This window comes from Callospermophilus lateralis, chromosome 5, assembly GCF_048772815.1.
Source record: "Callospermophilus lateralis isolate mCalLat2 chromosome 5, mCalLat2.hap1, whole genome shotgun sequence".
Lineage (NCBI taxonomy): Eukaryota > Metazoa > Chordata > Mammalia > Rodentia > Sciuridae > Callospermophilus > Callospermophilus lateralis.
The window spans coordinates 132,869,289-132,895,664 of record NC_135309.1 but is presented as its reverse complement, the minus strand read 5'-3'; the positions used below and the strand labels follow the sequence as shown (position 1 = coordinate 132,895,664).

Genomic DNA, 26,376 nt, shown 5'->3' with positions numbered 1-26,376 from the left:
ATTAGATTAATAATTCTAGATAGGGAAGACGGATTGGCGGGAAAGGGAGAGGGTAGGGGATTAGCAAGGATGGTGGAATGTAATGGACATCAAGACTTGAATTTGGTGACGACATACTTTATATACAAACAAAGATATGAAAAATGGTGATATGTGTGTGTATTAAGAATTGTAATGCAAAAAAAACAGAGTACATGTATAAAGGAATAAATTGGCGTACACATACTTTATATAGAGAGATAAGAAAAATTGTGCTCTATATTTGTAATAAGAATTGTAATGCATTCCACTGCTGTATTGTATTTAAAAAATAATAAAATCAATAAAATATAAAAAATATGAAAATTGATTTACAGAAATGAAGTGAGAAAATAAGTCTAAAATAATAAGTCTAAAATAACCATGTTGAATTAAAAACAAAAGAAATCCAAATTTAGCCTTACAGATATATTTGACACTCAAAGGTAAATAATAGACAAAGGAAATAATAAACAAAGGAATAATAAAATAAACTAAGAAAATAATAGACTAAGACAAAAAGGAACTTCCCAATTCACAAATAAGAATTAACTAATATCATGATTACACAAAGAATACCAGTTGCATGCAGGCAGACAAGCGCTGAGTACAGAGCTTCAGTGGGTTTCAGTCCTATTATCCATATTTAAAGCTACATGTTTAAATATCATCCTATATTCAGTAACTCGCAGTTAATAAATTTTTTTATCAGTACAATGTTAAACTTGCTCTAACACTCTGTTTGCAAAACTTTCAATGGTTTTCCTGAACAGTGCATGTAGGACCTATGTTGAATCTCTACAAAGTTAGATTAATTGAGGTTCCCCACAAGATTCTGGACTGCAGACACAACTAGTAGTTGTCTAATCCTAAACACTATGTCTTTAATCACTGAGTTGTCTACTAGACAACTACTAGTAGTTGTGCAAAATAACATGATACCAATATAGAAGGAGTCTACTTAGGCTTGAAGGATTCAGTTTCCTGTGTCCAAGAGTGGAATGGATGCCATGACATTTTAGTTCTGGAGGAAACCATAAAGAAGGCAGGAAGGACATTGAGAGAGAATGACCGATGACAGGACATTTTTATTCTTTTATCCAAGTTCTTCCACAGGCTATAGTCTTGTCATCCTCTTCTCATATGAAACATGTTTACTGATTTAACTGAAATTACTTTTAACCCTTCCTGCTCAAAAAAGAGTAGGGATGTACTTAATCATGTACAACTGAGGCTGCTTATACTAGTAATTAAGGCTCAGGAAATTACCCAAGCCTTAAGTTTCAAGAACAAATTCTTTTTCTTTGCTCTTTATATGTCATCTACAGTAATGTATGAAAAAGTCATGCATACTGTTTAAAATGGGAAAAAGGAAACAGTTATGTGTATTAGGATTCTCTAATGAACAGGACACAAACACCCACATGCACACACACAATAATAAAAAGGAAATGAAATAGATTGGTTCAGAATCTGATATTCATCTGAGGCTGGAGAGCTAGTGGAACCAGTAGCTGATCAGTCTGAGAGCTTGAGCTTCAGGAAAAGATCCAGTGTGCGGCCTCAGTTCAGGAAGGAAAGCTTGGACACTCCCTGGAGAGTCACTGGTCACAGTCTGATTTGGAAGAGAAGGAGCCAGAATTCATGTCCTCATAGGATCACAGCAGCAAGCCAAGAACCCTCTCAAGAAGATTTGAGCCTACATCTGCATTGGTTTTCTAGTTCTTCCACCCCTTTGTTCTCTCTAGGCCCCTGGCGTGTTACCCACATATAGGATGGTTCTCCCCCTTAGTTTGCTGTCCCACATGTCAGTCATTCCTGAAAACACCCTCACCAACACACCCAAAGACTCTTAATTTTAGGAATCGACTAATATAATCAAGCTGGCAACACAAATTAACCATAACAATATGGCATTAGAAAGGTAAGAATAGTGTATAATAATGCCACTTGGCCAAGATGAATAAGGTATACTGTGTCAATTACAATTTGTATAACTTATAATGTAATTATTTGAATGAAAAATACTTTTTTAATTAAAAAATGTAATAAAAGACAAATAATGGTCCATATTAACTTATGAAAAAGCTGCATCACTATTTTCATTATGAGAATTCAATATAGACAACTATTAAATCTGTATTTAAGTAATTTTAATTTGTTTTATCTATGTAATATAAAGATAATAAAATAACATGCATCTTCCACATTTTCTTTTATAATGATGATTAATATTGATAAAATATTAATGCTGATTTCATGAATCATATATGAATTTACTTATGGAATACATTTTCAGGATTTTTGTAATTCTTTTTCTATAAGCTTAATATGATATTCAGTGTCTATAAGGAACATGTTACAAGGAATAGCAATAAACAGATTTCAGTACTTTCACTACCTAAGAATTAAAATCTTACTAAGAGCACTATCCAGAACAATTTCTTAGTTTTACAATACACTATTTCATTTTGCATATTTTATTAATTTCAGTTTTACAAAATTTTACTGTATTTGGATAGTCTTAAGACACATTCCTGAAAAATATATTTACAAAATTCAAATTTGTCAGAAAAATCATTTCACTCAGTGATTATGTTGTTAACCATTCCTTTCCTCTGTGATATAAATATACCAGTTACTATATCCATTTGGATATTGTTTGAATGCTTGCATTTTCCTGATACTGTTGTTGCCATTAATTATACTCCTGGGATATGTATTCAGGAGTTTCCCCAACAGAATATCTAGGAAAATGCATGGATTTTTGGCACAAAAATACACTACCACACTAGTTACTCTTAAGGGTAAATTTTATAGATTGTCTCATTGATTCATATTCAATCATACCTTTGTACAAGTTTTGTTAAAATTTATAATATTGTGTCAAAATGCAAAGTTAAAAGTTAATTTACTTTAATTAAGCCATATTTCTTTAAATGGTAATGAGACTGGGAAATTTTTCTGTGTTTGTTATTCATATTACTCTTCTGTTCAATGTAATTAATTTTTGCCCCTGTTTACACTGGGCTGACACTTTGTTCTTCTTGTTACACTATTTTTTTTATATTATAAATGCAAATTCTTTGTTACTCATGTGCTACAAATATCATCAACCATTTTGTGACTTTCTTTATGTTATTATATGGTGATTTGGAGGAATTGAAAAAAGAAGGTCGGGCTGGGGATGTGGCTCAAGTGGTAGCGCTCTCGCCTGGCATGCGTGCGTCCCGGGTTAGATTCTCAGTACCACGTACAAACAAAGATGTTGTGTCCGCCCAAAACTAAAAAATAAATATTAAAAAAATTCTCTCTCTCTCTCTCTCTCTCTCTCTCTCTCTCTCTCTCTCTCTCCTCTCTAAAAAAAAAATTTTAAAAAAAGAAGGTCACTTTTTAAGAAAATAATATATTTATTTATTTATTTATTTTTATGTGGTGCTGAGGATCCAGCCCAGTGTCTCACATGTGTAAGGCAGGCACTCTACCACTGAGCTACAGCCTCAGCCCAAGGTCACATTTTAATATAATCTATCAACGCTTTTTCATGATTAGTGCATTTTGTGCTTTGAAATCTTTCATGTTATATAATGTCATGTATTAATACTGTTGTTTTCCTGAAATATGCATTTTTTAAATAAAGTTGTCAAAATGTGTTTTATTTTTGCATGTGTAAAATAAGCTACACTTCATTATTTTGTTACTATTATTATGATGATAACAAGTTGTATGAAAAAACCTCCTGATAAACTTATTCTCCCCCTGCCATTTTATGTAGTGCCCTCATTTTTTATTCCTACATTTCCATTTGCAGTGTGTCTGGACTTTGTATTAGGTTTCTGTTTTTCTATCCATTGGATATGGTGAGAGTGCCTTATGTTCTAATATCATATGGCACATTGGCAGAACACAGAACAAGCTTTCATCACGCTGCTCTTCTATGAGTCTAAATGGCCTCAGTGTGTATAAATCTTAGAATCATTTATCAATTCCTATGGACAATTCTCATTGAATTTGTACTATATTACATTGAATGTACATATGCATCTGGATAGTTGGTCTGAACATATGGTATTTTGTCTTTTAAACAAGAGACATATTATATCTCTTAACATTTTTAATAATTTTAGTTGTTGGTGGATGCAATACCTTATTTTTTACATTTATTTTTATATGGTGCTGAGGATCGAACCCAGTGCCTCACACATACTAGGTCAGCTCACTACCACTGAGCTACAACCATGAATGACTTTTTTAGATCTTCTTTAATGAAACTAAGTAAAATGTTACACATATAGATATTTTACATATTTTATTAGCTTTATTCTTGAATTACTTCAGCTGCTCTTAATTAATTCTTGTAGTTTTGCCCCATTAAGAGTAATATAAGCTGTATTTCGTTGTTTGTGTTTAGACTTATGGATATTACATTTCATTTCTTGATTTTTGTAACTGTTGTTGAGTAGTTATGTACACACATTTTTTACTACTCCAAACCATTAAATTAATGTATAATTTTTATGTATTAAAAATTTCCTACTTTTCTTCTCTATTTCCCTCTTTTTTATTATTGTTGAATTACATAAGTATTCTTAGAACTAAAAGGATCCAGATAGATGTTTTTAATACATCAGTGCAGTTGACTTACTGTTAGTTCTTTTAATCTGTTGATATATCTCTTATTAGTAGAAATACCCAGTATTAGTATCAGAGTTTTACAAGATACTGATAGCAAGTTGTGGAATACTTCCCTTTTCTCTGTGGACAAGTCTGACATTAGTTTTTGCTTTGATTTTAGGTAAAACCATCCAGTTAACATTTTTTCTCTGTGGAAAAATTTTCACTCTAAAATTTATTTTCTATAGGTATTATTTATATTATCTATTTCTTTTAGATTTCTCTGTGGAATTTTTTACTATTATTAACATCTTCTGTATAAGTATTTATATGTCACTTTTTCCTGATATTGTTAGTTTTCAGCTTCTCATTTGTGCTTTGATGAATTTCTCAAATTCATGTCTTTATACTGATCTTCTTAATGTATTACTTCTTTGTTATAATTTTGATTTTGTATTATTTTTAGAATATGATAGAAATATTAGTCATCAAAAAAGAAATAGAGTGCAAGTTATTGAGAGATATATTCAAATTTTCTATAATTAATTCTAAATCTCTAGATTTGACATGTAAAAATAAAACCAACATTTATCTTTTCCCTTAGACCATAGAATTAATATGCTCACTGAAAAAGGAGAAGGCTAAGATTAAGACATATTTAGAAGTATTTGGAGATAATATTTTGAAGTTTACCTGTGTTATATGTAGATTTCATGCTAAAATCTGATTTGAAGTGTTCTTTATTTTTTCCTGTAACTTAACATTATGTATATTCCCCTATAAAAAGTAAATTATCATTTGTGTAAAGAACTTTCCATTTCTCTGAGTTTATTTAGAGTGAGAACTTGAACTTTTTAAAGATTGTGATTTTTTTAACAACTGCTGTGCTTTTCTTAGATTAATGATGAAACCAATTGTTCATCCCTTAGACTCTGACAGCATGCAATGAGTTCTGACAACTTTCTCCCACTCCAGTTCCTGAATAACATGTAATTTCCTTGATATGAAAAAATATCATTTTAGTATTCATGTCATGACTTTGTGTTCATTTTTCATTTTTCTGTAAGTTAATGAGTTCTAGCAAAGAGTGCCTTCATAAAGTTGTCTTTTGCCAAAAGTCCTGCTACAGCATATGGAGCTAGTGACAAGCCACAGTATTAAGGAGATTTGTTTTAAACCAAGCCTCCAAAGTGTGCATGGAAATACTAAATACATCCCTGTGTGTTTTGCAGACAATCCTGATTTGCTGAGCCATGTCACAGTGGGTATTAGAGTTCTGGATGTCAATGACAATCCACCCGAACTTGCCAGGGAATATGATATTGTTGTCTGTGAGAATTCTAAGCCGGGCCAGGTAAGTTAATTGTTTCATTCCTATCATTTAAATGGAAGAAAAATAATCAGCTTTATTCATATTATTCATAGGTATAATCCCCAAATCCCCCAGTGTAATTTTTGTACTTAGTGCAGATAATTTTATAAAGCTTTATTTTAAGTACCAAATAGATTTTTGGAGAGTCATTGAAAATAAATATTCTCTGCATCCTGTAATTCAGAACACTGAACTTATTTGTGCACAGTCCATTCATCATGCCAATAAAATTACATTGAGTGCTTTAGGTACAGCTCTGCATTAATAGAGGAAGAAATATTGAACTCCCCTGCCATAATGAAGCTTAGAGACTGTACTGGGAGGACAGGCTACTTACTCTACTGTAGAGGATCCAAAGGAGTGACATAGGATGATTGAATGAGGTTAATATTAAAAGTTGTTTTAGGTTGAACAATGTGAAGAGTCAATATGCACTAATAGGATGTAGACAGTGAAAAAAGAAAACTTGAAGGTAGGACATGGGGCTGGACTTACTGGGGCATTCATTTGAAGAGTGGGGACACTGAAGGAAGGCTAGTGTAGCTGTGGCACACAGAGATGGGGGGAGACTAGAAAGGGAATTTGCATGCCTCTTCTCTGCTATATTAAAAAAAAAATTGCCGAATTCACAGGTTATAACAAAAAGGTATTTATAACCTCACAGTTTCTGTAGATCAGACACCTATGTATGGCTTGGTTTGGCCCTCACAGGGTCCCACAGGATTGCAATTAAAATATCATGCAGGGCTTTTTTCTCATCCAAGACTTGGGGATCCCATATAAACTCCTGTGGTCATTGGCAGTATTCAGGTTTTTTTTTTTTTTTCCAGTTTTATACCTATGTTTCAGGGTTTTTCTTAGCTGTTCAAGCCTTCTCACAGTCCTAAGATGCCACCCAGGGTTTCTTGCTATATAAACTCCCACAATATAGCCACTTACTTTATTAAGCAAGTAAATGGAATTTCTTAGATTAATCTGCTAGCAAAATGTCTCATGTATTATAATGTAATAAGCTAAAGATACATTGATATTGTTGCATATTGTTGCATATTTTCTGGACAAAAGTAAGACAGGTTATATCCTCTTTTATGGTAAAGGAATTGAGGAACCCATTGGTTGTGGGTACCATAAAGTCTATATGACACAGAAAAATCCAGAGAAGTAGAAAGGTTCTAAGATCATCTGAGAGAGACAGATTTTGTTACTGTCTTGGCAAATCAGAATGGGCATATCATCAAAATTACTTTAAATCATTTTAAAACTGAAGAAAATATAGTCAAAAATGTATTGCTTTTTATATTTGTGCATGGAGAACAATCAACAGTTAAAATGATCATTACTTATGTAATCAATACTTCCTGAGGATGGAGATAGATAGATTAATAGGTAGACACACAAACAGATAGACAGACATACATACATCAGGAAGCACCCAGAACCAGAAGCGTTTCAGAGACCTCTGACCAGCAGCTTGAGCAGCAAACTTTTAAAGGTCAAACCGAAATAGGTAGAGAAATCTCTTGATTGGCTAGAGCTAGACATTTGCTTTCCTTCTGCAGGGTCTGATCAATTTGCTGCCTGTGAGGGGCTGAAACTCAGATATTTGTGATTTCCTTAATTCAATAAGTTGAGAATTATAAAAGTAAGGTTAATGATACCCAGTGTTTTGGCACATGCCTATAATTCCAATTACTTGGGAGGTTGACGCAGGAGAATTTTAAGTCCAAAGCTAGTTTCAGAAACTTAGTGAGATCCTGTTTCAATATAAAAAATAAAAAAGGCTACAAAGATAGCTCAGTGGCAGAACATATCTGTGTTCAATCTGCAGTACTGGAAAAAAAATACAATTAATGAAAAAAAATGCTAAATATTGAAATTAAAAGTTTAAACTTACAAATACAATAATTGAAATCATACCAAAATTGTTGATAATAACAGCAAGTTAGACATAGTTTAAGAGAAAACAAATGAAACAGAAAATAGGTCAAACTTAATATCCTTGTTGAAGAATGGAAAGGAAAACAAAGAAAATATAAATAAGAGTCAATATATGGGACATGAACATTTAACATCCATTATTCAATACTTGGAGTCAAGTAAGAAAGAGAAGATGGGACAGAAGCAATATCTGAGATAACAGTATGGAGGTTTTCTAAACAGACGGAAAATACCAAGTCAAACACTCAAGTAGCATTGCAGAAAACCAAACAAACTAAGCAAGCTGTCCAGAATGATAAAAGTTCCAGGTTTATTCCAATAGAAACTCAGAAAATCAAAAACATCCAGAGATAAAATAAAACATAATACCAATTGAAGAAAGAATTAGAGAAAAACTCCAGGACCTAAGGACCAATATAATCTTAGATTTGACACCAAACAGTATGATAGACGACAACACTGGTAAATTAGACTTCATTATTGTTATTGTTGTTATTTTAGTTTGCGAAATAACCTGTTACCAGTATAAAAAGACACATTACAGAGTTGAAGAAAATATTTAAAAATAATGTATCTGTCTAAGAATTAGCATTTAGACAATGAAAATATATTTTCAAAATTGAACAGCTACAATTTAATAACACAATTTGAAAGTGGGGAAAATGTATGAACAGATATTTGACAAAAGATATATGGCAATAAGAATGTAAGAAGTTGTTAAAAAGCATTAGTAATTAGGTAAATATAAGTTGAAGACACAATGAGTGATCATCACCTTTCAGAAGAGCTAAACTTTAACAAATGCCTGTGAGATGTAAAAAAATTAGATCACTCATACATTGCTGGTGGAAGTGTAAAGTGGTTCTGCTTCTCTGGAAAACATTTTGACAGTTTGTTAGGAAACAAAACATTGAAATTGACACACAGCCAAGCAACTTCGTCCTCAGGCATTTCACCCACATAAATGAAGACTTTTGTTCATACAACACAGTTTACATAAGTATATATAGAACATTTATTTACAATATTTTTCCTTTATACCCACACATAAATACTCTTCTCAGGATGAATTACTCTAAAAGATTAGGGGCAATGATTATAGCAATTTATGAACATTTCAAAAAATCAGAAAAGGAAGGAAACATTTTTGTACTCATTTTTAATGAATATGTAAATAATCTATGATGTCATAAACATAATTTATGACAACATAAGCATAATTTTAGTATCAAAAGCTGAAATACAATCTGACTTTACATCAATGACCATATATATAAATATTTCAAATAAAATGTACACAAATTAAATAAACCAAAAATAGTTACTTAAAATCAGTGGAAAACCAAAGCTCAATAGGTCACTATAAAGTATTTAACAAATTTCAACACCCATTATTTATAATAACAAAAGCAACAACAATAGTGATAATGCTGCTAAATACTGTTTTGGTTTTTTATGTGAAATTGACACAATTGTTGAGTACCGCATCAAAATGAAGATATTACTTATATTTTTAAACTACAATTAGAAAATAAATTTCTATAATGTATCAGTTAATAGCATGTTAACAAACAAAACAGCTAAGAATAAATGCTACCATTTCAAGATGCAATAAGTCCTTACGAAGATCAACCTTTAAATTTAGATCCTCAGTACTTCCTCTTTTGCTCCAATTAGAGCAAGCTACATTCCATGCTTGTATAATTATGTCAAAGCATACCCTAATGTTATGTATAAGTAAGAGAAACTAAGAAAGGTTGAAATATTAAAAAAAAAAAAGAAAGCTTAGGTCCTTACCCTTAATGAATATCTCATTGGTTGGTATGTCAGAGATCTAAAAATCGGTAGATTAAATTTTTTGAATATGATATAAAGAATCAAGTATAGGGGCTGGGGTTGTGAATCAGAGGTAAAGTGCTTGCCTAGCATGTGTGAGGCACTGGGTTTGATCCTCAGCACCACATAAGAATAAATAAAACTATTGTGTGCACCTACAACTAAAAAATATTTTTTTGTTTGTTTTTTTAAAGAATCAAGTATACGTTAATGTTCACATCAGGAGTTCTTAGGCATTTTTCTTATTGAAATATTTAGCTATGTATAAACTGTTTTTCCCCCAAGATCATTTCAGTGTCATGTATGTTCTTGTACCATGATGCAGCTAATGCTTGCTGGTATATAGCCACCATTGAAGACTGCTGAAAATCTGAGCAAATGGTATCTTGCCCTACCTCGTTTTTCAGTTGTTACTTTTTTTCTGTGTATTTGAACAAATGTTTCCAAATTTAGACTATGGGCTCAGTTTTCTGGCCTGTGATTCTGACTTTGTTGGCCCATCATCTTGGCTACTTTTGTCTCTGAAAGTTCACTTTGTCATTATCTCTAGGACACGTCCTTTCTCAAAGTTACCTCTCTAGCTTGAGTCTTCTGTTTTACTCTTCACGTTGATGGCCTCAGCTATGTGGCATTTCAGAGAGAATTTTATATAGCATAGGAAAAATGCTTTCTTCATCTCTAAACTGAAGACAATTGTCAGAATTTTAGGGCTTCCCTAAACCTAAAATTCTATGAGTTTATGACTAAATAAATTTCAATTTTTTAAAAAATATATAAGTTACATTATTACATGAAAGCCATCATAATTTTGGGAAAGAACTATGCCATAACCTGCTTATCTTAGTTAGTACTCATTGATCATGGTGTAGTTATTTCACAAACCATTGTTTGAAATTCTTCACTATTCTTATTCTGCCTCTTTCTTTGGATATTTATTATTGGTTTTAAGAGAGCTATCACAATGCTTAGCACCTCTAAATTCTAATATATTTTGATAAAATTTTGTGGTTACTATTTTAGCCACCAGTTTTGCCCTTCAAATTCTAGAATGTTCACATGTGAGTATAATTAGAATTTTGTGTGTGTGTGTGTGTGTGTGTGTGTGTGTGTGTGCTAGAAATTGAACCCAAGAGGGGCACTTTTTATTTTTATAATTTTTATTTTTATTTTGAGACTAAGTCTTACTAATTTGCTTAGGACCCACTAAGTTGCTGAGGTTGGCCTGGAACTTACGATCGTCCTCCCTCAGGCTCCAGAATTGCTCGATTATAGGCATACACCACGATCCAGGCTACAATTATGTTCTTTGTGTTGTTGCTTTAACAATTATTTTTAACTTTTTACATCAAAATAAAGTTGTACTTTGATGTAAAAAAATCATTTTAAAATATTGTTTGTGACAGCTATATTTAAACAAATCATTACCAATATATGTAGCTTTGTTATTAACACATTGCAGAAGAAAATGGTCTGGATCTTTCTAATGTTTAATTTTATAGAATTTGATTCCTTCAACCTTATGTTAACAGCATTTTTGGAAGAAATGTGTTTTGACTTCATGTGTTTTGATGCAGAGTTGGAATAGGAAACGGTTTAAACAATGATTTCTGAAATAAGATTTTAAAGTGGGTTTGCATTGCCCAACTGTACAACAAATCTTCTTTCTCTGACAATGGCTTTCAGAGTCGCAGACATTTCTATTATGAATGGTGTACATCTAATCCATCACTGTGTTGCCATGGCAAAGAGATTGGCCTTTTATGAAAGTTACCACCACGTATAACAGACTTCAGGTCAACTCAGATGTCAATGTAAACAGTAAATAATAGTTCTCAGAGTTAATGTGTTTTCCCATTCTGGAAAAAAAAAATCTTTTAAACACTTTTCCTGAAGTAATATTAAAAATAATGTCACATGTGCATGAAATTTGAAATCAATTCCTAAAGTAGAATGTTTCTTTTAGGTATACCAAATATGCCTAAGTGAGAAACCTTAAATAAGAGTGTCCTTTCTCATATATGTGTTAAGTTTCATCTGTGCTCTTTTTTATTTTTCATTAGAAAGAAGCTCTGAAAATATTACATGAAAATCATTTTATTATATGATAATAACTGCTGCTACTTTACATGTAATTTTATCAACTGTGTAACTTTGTATGAAAAAATAAGCCAGGTAAATAAGGCTTTTATAAAGTATAATAAGAGATCATTGAACTCACAGAAATTCATATTCTTATTTAATAAATTTATACAGAATCTATTCAATATTATATTATAAAGCAAACTCATTGAATAATTTAGAAACAATATTGTATATTCCCTAGAACAGAACATTATAGTACTTAAATTTATAACACTGATTTTTATTTCTAATACAATACTCTCACAGTATTGGATTGTGGAAAATAAATTTTAAAAAACAATCACATTTACTAAGATTATTATCAATTTATTTCCTGCTTATTATTTATAAATCTGAACTATCAATTTGATTTTCCCTCTTTGACTTTGAAAAGTAGACTAAATGTGTGACTCTACATCTGTTATACCATTCTAAATAATCAAATTATTATAATATGTATTAATTAGATCATGAGTATGTATTAGGAAATTTTGGGGTGACGTTCAAAGAAATGAAAATCAAATATGAAATTTTAAGGCATTTCAGGTTACCAAGTAATTTTACAGAGAGCACAGGTATCACAATGTGCATAAATTACAACTCTGGTAACAGAAGATCCTGGATCATAGAGAATTGGCAATTATCTAGGTAACTCTCAGAGGTTTGAATCTTCTAAAATCACAAACATGCAAATTTTCCGTGTACATTTTCTGTAAAAAGTCTGAAATAATAATAACACAAATCCTGCTTTCTTAATGAAATGAAGAAGGCAATTCATAAAACAGAAAAGTTGAATATGATATCTCATACCAAGAGAATATCTCAGGATTCAGGACAAAAGCAGACCTAGCATTTCAGGTTTTTGAAAACATTTTGCAGAAATGTTAAGTTTAAAAATTTAGCTTATATGACCATTCATTCTACAAATATTAATGATGAATGGAATATTCTAAAGCAAAATGTAGTAATTGAAACATTGTTTCTTATGCTAAAGGCACTGGGGATGTTTTTCTCAAGGAGAACAGATCTGTTTTAAACACACTCCCTATTATGTTCAGATGTGAATGGTCTATATGTATCTGTATAAGAATGGAAGGATGCTTTGGTAAAGATCACACACACACACACACACACACACACACACACAAAACCCAATATTAAAAATGAAATATAAATTATATCAGTCTACCATATTGAATAATCTCACATTTGTGAAAACATTTAAATATTTATAAACTAATGAATAGAAAAGGAAACAATACCAAAGACCTAAAAGCAGCATACTACAGGGACACAGCCACATCAATGTTTATAGCAGCACAATTCACAATAGCTAGACTGTGGAACCAACCTAGATGCCCTTCAATGGATGAATGGATAAAAAAAAATGTGGCATATATACACAATGGAATATTACTCAACACTAAAAAATAACAAGATCATGGCATTTGCAGGGAACTGGATGGCATTAGAGCAGATTATGCTAAGTGAAGTTAGCCAATCCCTAAAAAACAAATGCTGAATGTCTTCTCCGATATATGGGAGGTGACTCAAAATGGGGTAGGGAGGAAGAGCCTGAGAAGAAGATTACCTCTAGATAGAGAAGAGAGGTGGGAGGGAAAGGGAGGGAGAAGGGGAATTGCATGGAAGATGGAAGGAGACACTCATCGTTACACAGAATACATGTATGACAACGTGAGGAAAAAGAAAACAAAGAGAATTGTGTCACATTATATTGGGTAGAGAGAAGTGATGGGAGGGGAGGGAAGAGGAGGGGAAGGAGGGAATGGAAGAACAGCATAATAAAATAGACATTATTATTGCTGTGGGTATATACGTGACTGCATGACCAATGTGATTCTGCAACCTGTACACTCAGAAAAATGAGAAATTATACCCCATGTGATTCAAGTGTATGATATATCAAGATCATTGTATTTTCATGTGTAAATAATTAAAACAAATTTAAAAAAAACAAAAAAGAAAAGGAAACAATACTACACATGTGATAGCAAGAAACGTAAAACAGCTCATTCCCTCTGAATTATTTGTTCTCCATCAATATCTCTGAGATCTATTCTGGGATAAGAAGTGAATTTGCAAATGCATCTTCATGCTATAATGTGTCATAGAGAAAACAGGACGGCAAGTTGCGGAAGCACAATGAATGAGGAGTAGGGCATGGAAGGATGCTTCTTTTTGAAACAAGGGAAAACAGAGAGAAAGCTATGTGTTTCTGCGTGTGTATATGTGTATACTGGTATGTACCACTGTGGGCCATGGGGATGGGGTAAGAGAGTTATGTTTGCTTTAAATAAGTGTATTTATTTAACTCTGAAAACAAATTAGACAAATTGATTTTGTCTTTATTTCAATCATATACCAATTAACTGATGTGCAGAGAATGTAAGTACAGCTCTCAGTTGGCAGGGCACTCTGAACTCTATTTGAAGCTTTTCGTGCACTTGAGGAAAATGGTCAGATTGTATCTGATTACCCATCATACATTCTCCTACTCAGAGGCAAAACAAATAGGAAAAGATCTACCTAGAGAGTAGTTGCTCTTTAAATGGAAGAAGAAAGTTCACCATCAACAACAAGTTTTCGGCTTCAAAATGTGCAGGAGTGAGTCTTGGGACATGTGGAAGAAGGTGATCCCTTCCACATCTGGAAGCACATGGTGACTGTCATTTCCTGAGCACAAATGCCTTTTCTGTTTTCCCTCCCCCGATCACTCTTCTGAAGTACTTTTTCATGCCTTCATCTTCTTCTAACTAATTGTCTCAATATGTGGAGAAGATTTGGGTTTCAACAGTGACAATGTTAGGTGAATTATTTCTACTGTAAAATATTTAAATTGGATAAAATATTGTTATAAACAATATCACATTTTGCAATTGACATAATACATTTTATAAGCATAAAATACAAACTTATAGTTTTCTTTTTCTTCTCTTTGTTTTTAATATGTCTAATGCATGGCAGGAAAAAAAATAAGGAGACACATAAATGTTTAGGATATAAAATTTTAAAGGAGAGAAATATCATTTTGTTTATTTGCTTGGGTATTTGTTCTTTCAAACTACAATGGCCACAGCTACTAGAATTTGCTTTGATCTTGTACCAGTAGAAATGATTAATTTATATACTCTAATTTAGTGTTCTCCTTAAGGTGCGCTGAATACAGATTTTAGATTTGTTTTCTCTTGACCACTAAAGAAGAGAGGTTCTTGATAAATCACCAAGGGTTCTGATTTTGCCTCTGCCACTATTTCAGAGATTTGGGACACAGCATGATATTTGTGAGACTCTGGTTGTTCACCAATAAAGTACAGGAATTGGATCAAGATCTCAAAGGCCTCACAATATATACTTTAAAAAAATTAAGCATCCACTGCTTTTGTAATTACTGACAGAAACCCACATATACTGAGGAGGCTGTTCTACATCAACACTGGGGTGTTTAATTTTGTGCAAACAATGCTTTACATCTCCCTAAAGAGGCATTCACACAAAACTTTACATCTAATTGGCCCCAAGGTATTATGAGTGTTAACAAATATTTTAAAGTATCTGTATTCTGGTGGAAAAAAACTCTGTAAATAAATATAAATTATAATAATTTTTCCCTCTAAAATCCAGTTCAATGGAGAAAAAAGTAATTGGTGCTTTCATGAGTTTAACTGTAAACAATTGATTTGGAAAAAGAATCTTTAAAAATCCTTGTAACAACTAAAATTATATGGCATAATTAAAACCAAGGGAATAAGCCAAATTAAATTTACTATTTAGTATGCTTCTCTTCTTTAGGTTATTCATACCATCAGTGCCACAGATAAAGATGATTTTGCCAATGGACCAAGGTTTAACTTCTTTCTCGATGAACACCTATCTATCAACCCAAACTTCACCCTTAAGGACAATGAAGGTGAACATAAATATATATATATATTTTTTTCTGTGTGTTTTTTTGCTATGAATTAATATGGAAGATGCCTGATTAGTTTTTCTTTATTCTTATATACCCACAAGCAGCTTGAAAATCAGCATTCAGTGTTGAGTTGATGTTAATGTGTTATGATCTGTGAATAGCTTGTATTTAAAATTGAACCATATGTACAAATAGCTTTCTTTGAATTTATTCAGAAGTATTCCTTTAAACAAGAAATACACAAGTAATATGCTCTTGGGCAAATTTTAAGAGAAATCTTAGCTGACAAAAATGTTTATGTGAGTTGCTGCAACTGCTAGGAGGTAAGAAATATTTAAATTAGAAAAAATGAAAAATATGTTCTCGAGACAGTTATGAATGGAAATGCAATGTTTGAAATTATCTGCATTAGCAAAGCTATCAGGAAATATATACTGGGGAAATTATATTTCCTTTTGTTATTAGGAACATTTTCCAGAGTATGGGTGGAAATATGCATAATTGTGAGGTGTTATGGAAACTTTAAAAATCATTTTTGTTTAATATTCTGTATTGAGGGGAGGAAGAAATACCATAATTTAGTAACTAAGAAGATTCATTATTATTTGGATATTTTATTTGGTGGATTCCTCATAATCTAGACAAATAATAAGCCATTCAGTTTGTGTGCCTTTCTAATTAGCATCAACATTGTCCTCCAAATTAACTTTTATCATGATTTTTTTTTCATGCTGGGGATTGAATCCAAGGGCACTTTTTTACTTACATATGTACTTATTTAGTTAGTTAGTTTAAGACATAGTCTTGCTAAGTTGCTTAGGATCTTGCTAAATAGCTGAGGCTTGTCTCCAACTTGTGATCCTTCTATCTTAGGATCCCCAGTCTCTGGGATTGCAGGCATGCACCACCATACCTACTGATCATATTAATCTGCATGTACTATTGAGATTTAATAATTGCCTCAAATTGACATGAAGGAAAAATGTTACATAAATTGTGGAATCAACATTTAATTTTCTTTTGGTACACTTCTACAAAAGCATTTTTGCCATTACCCTTGAGTGTCTTTAAATTTTACTCATGAGTTTATACTACAATGTGAATCCACCCATAGGGTTCATATGAAATACACATCTTCATTGTCTCTCCCATTTTAAGTAACTTCATGGTCTACTCTGCTTATAAGGATATATATTTGTATAGGATAAATTGCATTTAAGTCACCATTGTAAATTTACTTCCATCTGAACATCCTATATTATAATCCACACAAGTTTAGTACGTAAATGTGAATTTTTTTAAAAAAAATTCAGATTTTCCTGCATTCCAAAGAATTATATAATTGGAGGTAGCATTTAACTTTCTGTCTTAGTAGACTGAAATCATATTCCTTCAAACTATGCACTCATTGTTGAAAGGATATATGTGTGATTTCTTAAGCAACTATTTTGTTCAAGCAAATTAATGCTTAAACTGGTTAATCTTTTTCAACTGAGAGGATCCTGTCAACAGTTGTATAAAGATGTTTTAAAATATTTTAAAAATATTTATAGCTTTTGAGAGTTCAATAAATTATAAATAATAAACAATTTATCTTCAGTAGAAAAAAACAGCAATTCTCTTTAAAAATTGTATTAATGCATAGTTTAAATGTGCTTCAGCAAAATGTCTTGGTTGTACTATAAAAGCTCAACTGCTTAACCTCTTGAGCCTCAGTTGTGACATGGATTATTCATGATTAGAAATATTGACAGAGTCACCTTAGAAGAATTAATGATATATAAATGTATTAAAATATTATGGTTTATTCACAGAGAAGACAATTATTAATAATAGTGTAAAATATTCAAATTAGAAATCCAATACTCCTGGAACTGGGGTACAGAGAATAAGCATGAGGCACAGTAAGAACAGATAAAATATGTGCCTGTTCTGGAATAAGATGAGTGAAACTTATCAGAACAAGGGCAATGGCTAAAAGTTTTAGATAAGAGATTGGAAGTCACAAGGTCCTAAGGTGGGAAAAAACAAGGGAGTAGATCAGGATTAAAATTCCACATGATGTCAACAGCTACAGAAAGTGGACATAAAATTAAGAGGAGGTGAAAGGGGCAGGCTGTAGTCACTTTCACAGTTTACATTACACCACTAAACTATAAAACCTGGCATTCATCCTTTCCTGCCTTGCAAGCAAAAGCATTAATTACCCTTTGGTTCTAGACTAGAGCTTCTAAAATATCTGCGTAATAAATAGCCCTGAAAGGTAGAGGATGCCTTTTAGGAACAAAGGATATTTTTATTTACTTTGTAGTTGAATGAGGATAAGGACTTCTTTGAAACACGTTTGGGGCATGTTTGCTTGCAATTCATTACAAATGATCTATGATTTCCAAGCTCAAGGTTCTTTAGCTTGCATACAAACTCATTGTGGGCACACGGTGCTCCTGGACTCTTGCACCTCACTATTTTCACCCTAGATTGCTAGGAAATTTATATGAACAAATGTCTATGCTGTTGATGTGGACATGAGGAAAAATTCTTTCATCTCTGCTCCAGGAGCATGTGTCTTCCCCAGTCCCCTTAAATTATGGTAGGTTAATTTATTAGCTTGAAAGTCTGAAAAAAATCTCAGATAAGACCTTTCACAATTATTAATACATCATTGAACTAATCCGTACTAGAAACTTCTGTAAAAGCATCTATTTATTTATAACTTATTAATATATGTATACTATGCTAATTCCAGAGGCAGACATTTAGAGTATTTATGCCTAGTAACAATAAGGTAGATAATTTCTTCACACCAACTAAAAAGATCTTCATTCATGTAAACCCTGACAGTATTCCCTGTATAATTGTGTAATAGCCAGAACAACTTGCAAAATAACCAAATTAAAAACAACATTTTATGTTTTTCTAGATCTTTTCTCTCCCCATTAGATCTTTCCTGCCTTATGTTTTCTACCTCATTAATTTGGAACCTGCAAATTTATCTTAACATTGCAGAACAAAAGTCTTCTTAAATGTTCCATCTTGTTTATAAAAAAAATTCTTTATTTTGGGCCTAGTTTTTATTACTCACTGTGACATATGCTGGGAGTATATTTGTAGAAACACCAGCATGGAGCTAATGATCTACTTAAAGATGCAGGAGTCCTACCAGAGAAAATATATGCACTCAGAAAAATGTAGTCCAAATAGTCAGTGCTTAGCCAGATAGTCTTTTTTATTTTTATTTTTTATTTTTTTTTACTTTTATCTACAAAAAACTGGGGAACTTTTTTCTTTTGCATTTTTTCCCTATGTCTAATGCATTATTCTTGTGATTTTAACAATTGTCAGACTATTCTAATCCTTTTAGCATATCTGTGTTTGGTGGGTGAATGTGGAGAGGAGACAGAACTTGGATATATAGACTTCATTCTGATGTGTCTAATTACTTGCAGTAATTACTTGAAACTGGCTAATCATGGAGAACAGAAATTTATTCCTCAAAATTGTGGAGGCTGGTGTATGGTTAGGGAGCAGTCTCTGCTTCCGAGATTAGACTTGATTATTTCATCCTCTATAGGGAAAGAATTCTGTCCCTGACATGGCAGTAGGGCAGAAGAGAGAGGGCCCGCACAACAAGCTGCTTTTATTGTGGAATTAATTTACTCATGGGAAATGGATCCACCTACCTCCTGGTAATATCACCACCCAACACTTTATTGCTCTGGTGCCCAAGTTTTCAACACCTGAATGTTAGGGCAGAGACGACCAAGCCTTAGCACTAGAAGAAGCTTAAATGCTTGTGTATTTCTGTAGAGAATATTCATTGTTTATTCTTAAAAGCAAGCATAGAAGGGATTTTCACTTTTATCCAATCAGAGTCTGAACTGAGTCAAGGATGATTTTCAGTTCTGTTTAGATGAAGTTTATCCCTGCTTTGTTCCTGTTCCTGGAGCATGCCACTCTAGGACTCTTTACTGAGAGTGTGCTTGTTGTGGTCCCTAACTTTTACCGTTGTTTGTTCAACAGCAAGATATAACACTATACTTTTTTTTTCTTCTTCAAAGTGTTTCAGCTAAACTTTTTTTTCTTAAATTTTTAATTTTAAAAAATATGCTTTAGGAAAAAATCTGCCTTGTATTCAGATATGAGACTCACTGGTTTCCAATTTGGCTCCAGATCCAAGAAACTTCCAAATGCTCTTCTAGTTTCTGTCTCAGTACGGTAACCCCAATCTCTCATTAGTTATTAATATAAGCAAGCAGCTCAATTTAGATAATAGGTCAGGATGCCAGATAACAGTAATTGTAGCATAAGAATGGATTCTTCCTCTAAAATATTTACTGGAATAATATGTTTGGATAAATAAACTTGGCCTATGAATGTATTCTGAATGTCATCTCCAAAGAAGAGAGGACATGAGGATTTTAAGAAAATATTTAGGTCTGGTTTAAATTTACCATCATCATTTATTTTATTAGGAAAATCCCTGGGAACTTTGTTTAAACAACTTACCTAAGTGAAAGATCACAGAGCATGGAAGGGGTGAATTAGGTTGAAGGACAGAAAATTAGTATGTATTAAAGCATATTATATGTGTTAGAAAGGAAAATAAAATCTTAATTAGACATGAATATGAGATTGTTCACACTGACACATGAAAACATGGACAATGAACAATTTACAAACCTGGTAGGGTGAAAAAATTCAAATGGATCCTGCTTTAAGTGGAATTAGTGATCAGAAAGAACAAAAGGAGAAGAAACACAGAACAGTATTTCAGAGGTTGATTCTGCAAACAGCTTGTCTTTCTGCTATCTCTACTAATTAAGTATGAGGCCAACCATGTCCCAGCCCTGGCTTTTACCATGACTCAGCATTGTCTTTGTAAAATTGAGATAGGAGGATGATGATTAGTGTTATTTTTATTCTTGCAAAGATAGATGAAATTACAGAGAATTTAGTATCACATGATATACTGTAGTCATAAAATGAACAATACAGATAAATTAAATAGAAAAAGCATTTTTTGAAGAAACAAACACCCTCAGTGAAGGAAGATTTTGGTTCAAGATTGAAATGATATAGATATCTCCCAGAGAAATCCTTTAACTTAACAAAATGTAAAATAATTCTACAAATTTCCAGACAATAATTTAAAATTGTAAAGTGATTTAATGTAGTAAAAATACTCTAAAATTACAAGAGTCAATGCCCATTTAGTGACATTTGAAAGAATAAACTAAAATCAAAGAATTATCTTCCCATCTAAAATATCACTCACCTTACAATTAATGAAGGGAGTGTACAAAAACTTTGTGCATCAGTGAATATAACTGTATAAATTAACATAAAATTTAATTAGGAAAAAATATATGGACTTTTTGCAGACAAATTAAAATAAGACAAAATAAGAATGTTAAAATATTGAAGGTAAATTCAAAGTATGAATTATTCAATACATGATTATTAAACATCTGCCAGAAACAATGAGTTGAGTATAATGAATAGAGCATAATCAAAATAAAAGCAATAGTAATAAAAAATAGATTATATAGTACTTTTTAGAAATATTATATGCACTGTGAATATTTTCAATGGGAACTTGTTCATTTATTGATTTAATTAAAAATGAAAAGCTTTTTAAGCATATACTCATGCAGTCCTATCTCTTCCATCTCTGTTCACACCTGGGGCTCAGCATGGCCATTCCAATCACTCCACCTGCTCTTTACAAACATTCCTCCTTGCCTTTCCTGGAGAAAATTGTCATTCAACTAAGAGAAATTCTGTAGTCAGCTTTTAACATTGGTTTCCTTGCACTTCTTAATCTTTCAAGTGATATTACTTTTTCCAGCATAGAAAGCAGTGATCTAAGTTGGCAGAATGTGGGGACTTAGAAAACATATCTCCTGCTTTCCAGGGGCTTGTGATCTAGTCAGAGAAGTGAGGATGACATGAAATGCAACTTGCATTTGAAGTCAGTGGAATATCAGTAACTTCAATTACTACCAGTTTTTAGTTTAAAAGATGAAAGCATCATTAGACTTTTAAGGTAGAGTCCATTCTTCCAGGCAGAGTAAATCAGAGTACAGTTTCCAACTAGGGGAGAGTTTAAGAGAGTACCAAGATGAGGGAGGCATCATCAGTCACACTGGGGAGAAAAATACATCCAGGGAAGTTCAGCAAAGCAGAAGCCAGGTGAAATTTTAATTCACCCTTGAGAATAGATTGTTATGCATCACTCTCTATTCTGTGCTCTCAATAGATACATTGTCATTCATTGCTTAGTTGCTTTAGTACCAAATTGTAGTGAATAAAAAAAAAACATGATAAGCAAAAAAATCTTCAATATTTATCTGGAAATGTATTGTTCACAAATCATTAAATATTAATGATTGGATTTGGAGAATTACCAAATAAGTAAAGGATTATTTTAGCATTATATACTTTAAAATGTATATTGCAAATATTTTTCTTTAATAATGGCCTTATTTTTACTTTACTATATTGGTAGTGACACAATTTTATTTGAAATTAGCAACCAAAGTTTAGAAGTTAATTTTAAAGTTATAGCTATAAAAGTATGAAATATTTTCTGATTCAAATGTATTTTTCTGCTATTATCTTCCCTTGAATTGTAAAATTTTCATTTTAGCACCAAAACATTCTATTATATGATTTCCTGTTCTTATTCTCTATAGCAAATAAACTTTGGCCATAAAATCTCACATTTTTTAAAATTTTGGCTCAAACCAGGATTCTGTACTTAGAATACTTTGTGCATGCATTTTGTGATGTATATCCTAATCCCCTAATATAAAATCATTACTCTACCATGGCATGTCTATTCTGTTTCATGATCTTCATGCTGTCTCTTCAGGGACTAGGCTTTATTTAATGCAAGAAGATTTGTCTGACTTAAGTCTTAAGCTTAATTCTAACTGTAAGAGTACTTTTGTAAATCACAGATTTTTGTAAAGAAAGAGATTACAATACGTATACATGTCTATCTCTCTTTGTTTACAAGGTTCCAACTCATACTTAATTTATCTTTCAAATTTATTCTTTAAAATTCTTTGACGATTTGCTACCAAAAATATTATTAGTATTGGTCCCTAAATTCTTTTATTGGATACGTATATTCCAATTTTAATAGACATTCATATTCTTTTAAAATGAATTCAATAAAACAATAAAAATGCTATGAAAATTATCATTTACAATCATATTTACCAAGATTTTGTAGACTGCCTGTGCTAGTCAGTTTTCCCTCATGGTGACAAAATACTTGAGAAAATCATTGAAGGTTCATGATTTGAGAGGTTTTAGTCTATTTCGCTTGTTCCCCTTGCTTTGGGCCTGTAGTGAGGAAGAACATTATGGAAGGTGTGGTGGAGCAAAGTTGCTTGCCTAATACCAGCTTGTAAACAAAGAGATAGAGGAAAGGACCAGGGTCCCATATACTCTTCAAATGCTCAGTATCCAGTGGTCTAACTTCCTTCCAATTGGTCCTTCCCCTAAAGACTGCACCATCTCCCAAAGTCTTTAACACACCTTGACCTTTTAACCTTCTTCCAATATTTCTAATATTTTGCTTTTGGTTTTGCTTCATTACTTTTCATTTCTTTGCAATAAAATACATTTATGCTTCTAAAATAAATATATTGGCTATTATGTTTCTTTATAACTTTTAGCAAAACATTTAAATGCAATCTAAAACAAAAAGTTTTTTGTTTGTGTTTTGGGAGAGAGGAGTCTATTTAGGGCTATTAGAAGAACTTTAAATTTCCATCGCACAGAAGTTGTGATAAAGCATATTTTCAATGTTGATATTGACTATGAAGCTGTTAAAAACCTTTGCTCTCAAGTCCTTTCATTCAAAATCTACTATGAATTAGTTCTGAAATACAGGTACTTAGGTTGACACACATTGGAAATCCTAGTAGCTTTTAAAATGTTCATTTCATACATTTCAGCATTGTCAGATCTGCAGCAGTTTATATCCCCATAGTTTATTCTTGTCCTTCAAACAAGAATTCACAGCTGGTGTGGTAATGTACTTAATTTTGCTACAGAGAATGACCATTTTAAATTCTGTTTTTATCCACAGGGTTTTAAGAGAACATTTAGAGATTTTTCTTTGTCCTAACCAAAATAGTGCACACATAATTCACCCTGCCTTACAAATCAAGCACCACACATCCTCTAATAGATGAGCCAGCTACTACTCCCTGCTGAGTCACTTATCTCCTGTCAGAGAAGAGAGCCTGACACAGTGCTTTCATTCCTCCCTGGCTCTCCTTTCTCTACCAGTCGAATCTCAGATTCTTCACTTGCTTACATTTACTCACATGCATTGGACAGAGTAGTACTGTGCTTTATCGAAAATTAGACACTCGAGGCTTGACTATTGGGAAGTTAAAATCCACGTACACTCTTAATCATAAAGTAGAAAACTCTGAATTTCAACTCTAGAGATTTTTTTAGTGGACATTTAACTTTAGATAAAAGAATATTCTTTTGTTTCCTCTTTCTGAGTTGTGTCGGGTCATACTGCATCAAACATTTTATACCCTTATAATGATAAAAATATAAATAAAGGAAAGTTGATTCATATGTACCAAGCCAAAAACATAAAAGTAGAAGAACAAAATAAAGTTACTGCTAATTTTACTATTCCATGTTCCATGCCACTTTATTTTGCCTTCTTTTCTTGGAAATGTAGGTTCCATACTTTTACTTAAATTCTTTCTTTGGTATGAATTATACGGTGCTATAGTAACTTGACCCTTCCTCTGCATTAAGGAAGGTGAAACTTTAAACAGTCTGAAAAAGTGAATTATTCATACAGTAAAAAAAGTGAATTATTCATACAGTAAAAAAAGACTTACACTCACAACTTTCTACAGGGTTTATCATTTTAGAGACTTTTAACAGTTTTTCTACTTTGGCTAATCCATTAGTTATTAGTTGCTAATAATAATTCTATTTATTAAATATCTGTTATAAATATTAGGTAGATGATTTCTCTTATAGTTCATATTCTTATTGTGCTATTATTCTTGCCTTTTCTTCTGAAATTGCATTTTTATAATATGTTGATGAATGATTTTGTATCTTTTTTCTTTATTATACCCCTCCACTTCAAAATTTACATGTATGCAAATGTATGTGCTATTTATGAGATTTGCTGATAGTCTCCAAGGTTTATATTTGTTTTATATGCATTTAAAGACTGCAGTTATGCAGTCTGTATATGAGAGCTCACATATAACAGAGATGTAATTAATGACAAAGAAAGATTGAAGAGTTTTAAAAATTCTGACAATAGATGAGAGCTTCTCTGCAGCAAGAGATATTTTCTTATTGTGAGGTAAAGAACAGGCATCACAAAGAAACTCAGAAAAGCTACTGTGTGACATCTGATAAAGAATAAATATGAATACAAATAAATGTCAATAGATTAACTTCTAATCTCCTCTGAGAGCATAGCATAAGTTTCTCTATGAACTAAGTGGGGTCGATTAAATGGCCATAACCTTTTTCCAGCATCATTTATGAATCTGAAGGAAGAATTTTTATACAATGGATGGTTGTGTTTATGCAGAATTTAAAGATTATCAAGAAGGAGTGTGGCAGATGGTCAACAGGATGACATTCCAGGGTGCAAATCAGAACGTAATGACATATTGGATCATGCATTTGTGGTTTGGCAGACAGACAAGTGAGGCCACAAGGATGTTTACAAACTCAAATGAACAGGCAGATTCCAGAGTCTGAAAATTGAGCTTAGGGTCATTCTCGGATTGACAGAGAGGAAGTCAGGCAAAACAAGAGAAAGAATAAGCACATAGCAAAGAACATACTGAGCTCCTGCTGCTGAAGTGCTGCAAGTTATGTTTAGCTCATTTTGGTTTTAATTTCTTAACACACGCCAATGTAATAAGAAACTGTAAAAGAAGAGAAGTTCCTGCTGATTGTCGCTCAAATAACTATTTATCAAGCACCGATCATATGGAAGGAATTTTGCTGGAAACCACAACAGCTTTGTTTATTTCATGGGTTCTAATAATAATTAAATTATAAATTGTTCATATTGTTGCCAAAGGGTTAGAGAAAAATGAAACTAAAATATGATCTCCAGTTTTTTGCTCATCTGAAATTCTCCATAATTTGCCACCTAAAATATATATTTTTTTGTATATTCTTATTTAGATTAAGATATTCGGTTTTGTCATTCCAAATGTCCTTGAATACTAGTTCAATACATTAACTGGACTGGCTTCACAAATAAGTGTTCTAAAACACTCTCTCTTCATCCAAGCCATTGAGGGTTCAAACTAAGAACCAAGTCTGGATGCACATTATTAGCAATTGCTTATTATTGAAAATTAATACACAGCACTTCCCATCCACACATGTTCTATCCTTCAATGTTTTCCCTTTATTAATCTTATGTTAATGATTTTTTAAACATGACTATCTCTTAAGACTTTCTATAATATTTTTAAGTATATTTGAAATTTTAGAGATTTCTTATTGCCCTTGTAGC

At 32.2% G+C, this 26,376-nt stretch overlaps 1 protein-coding gene across 4 annotated transcripts in view; it reads left to right on the top strand.

The window, feature by feature from the left end:
* The window catches only part of Cdh18 (cadherin 18), a 302,844-nt gene that overhangs the window by 265,332 nt on the left and 11,136 nt on the right, over positions 1–26,376 (top strand). For all 4 annotated transcript variants that reach the window (XM_076856171.2, XM_076856174.2, XM_076856173.2 and 1 more), the window contains 2 exons: positions 5,865–5,986; positions 15,710–15,827. In XM_076856171.2, coding sequence (XP_076712286.1) covers positions 5,865–5,986; positions 15,710–15,827 — 240 coding nt within the window. The remainder of the gene's footprint in view (positions 1–5,864; positions 5,987–15,709; positions 15,828–26,376) is intronic.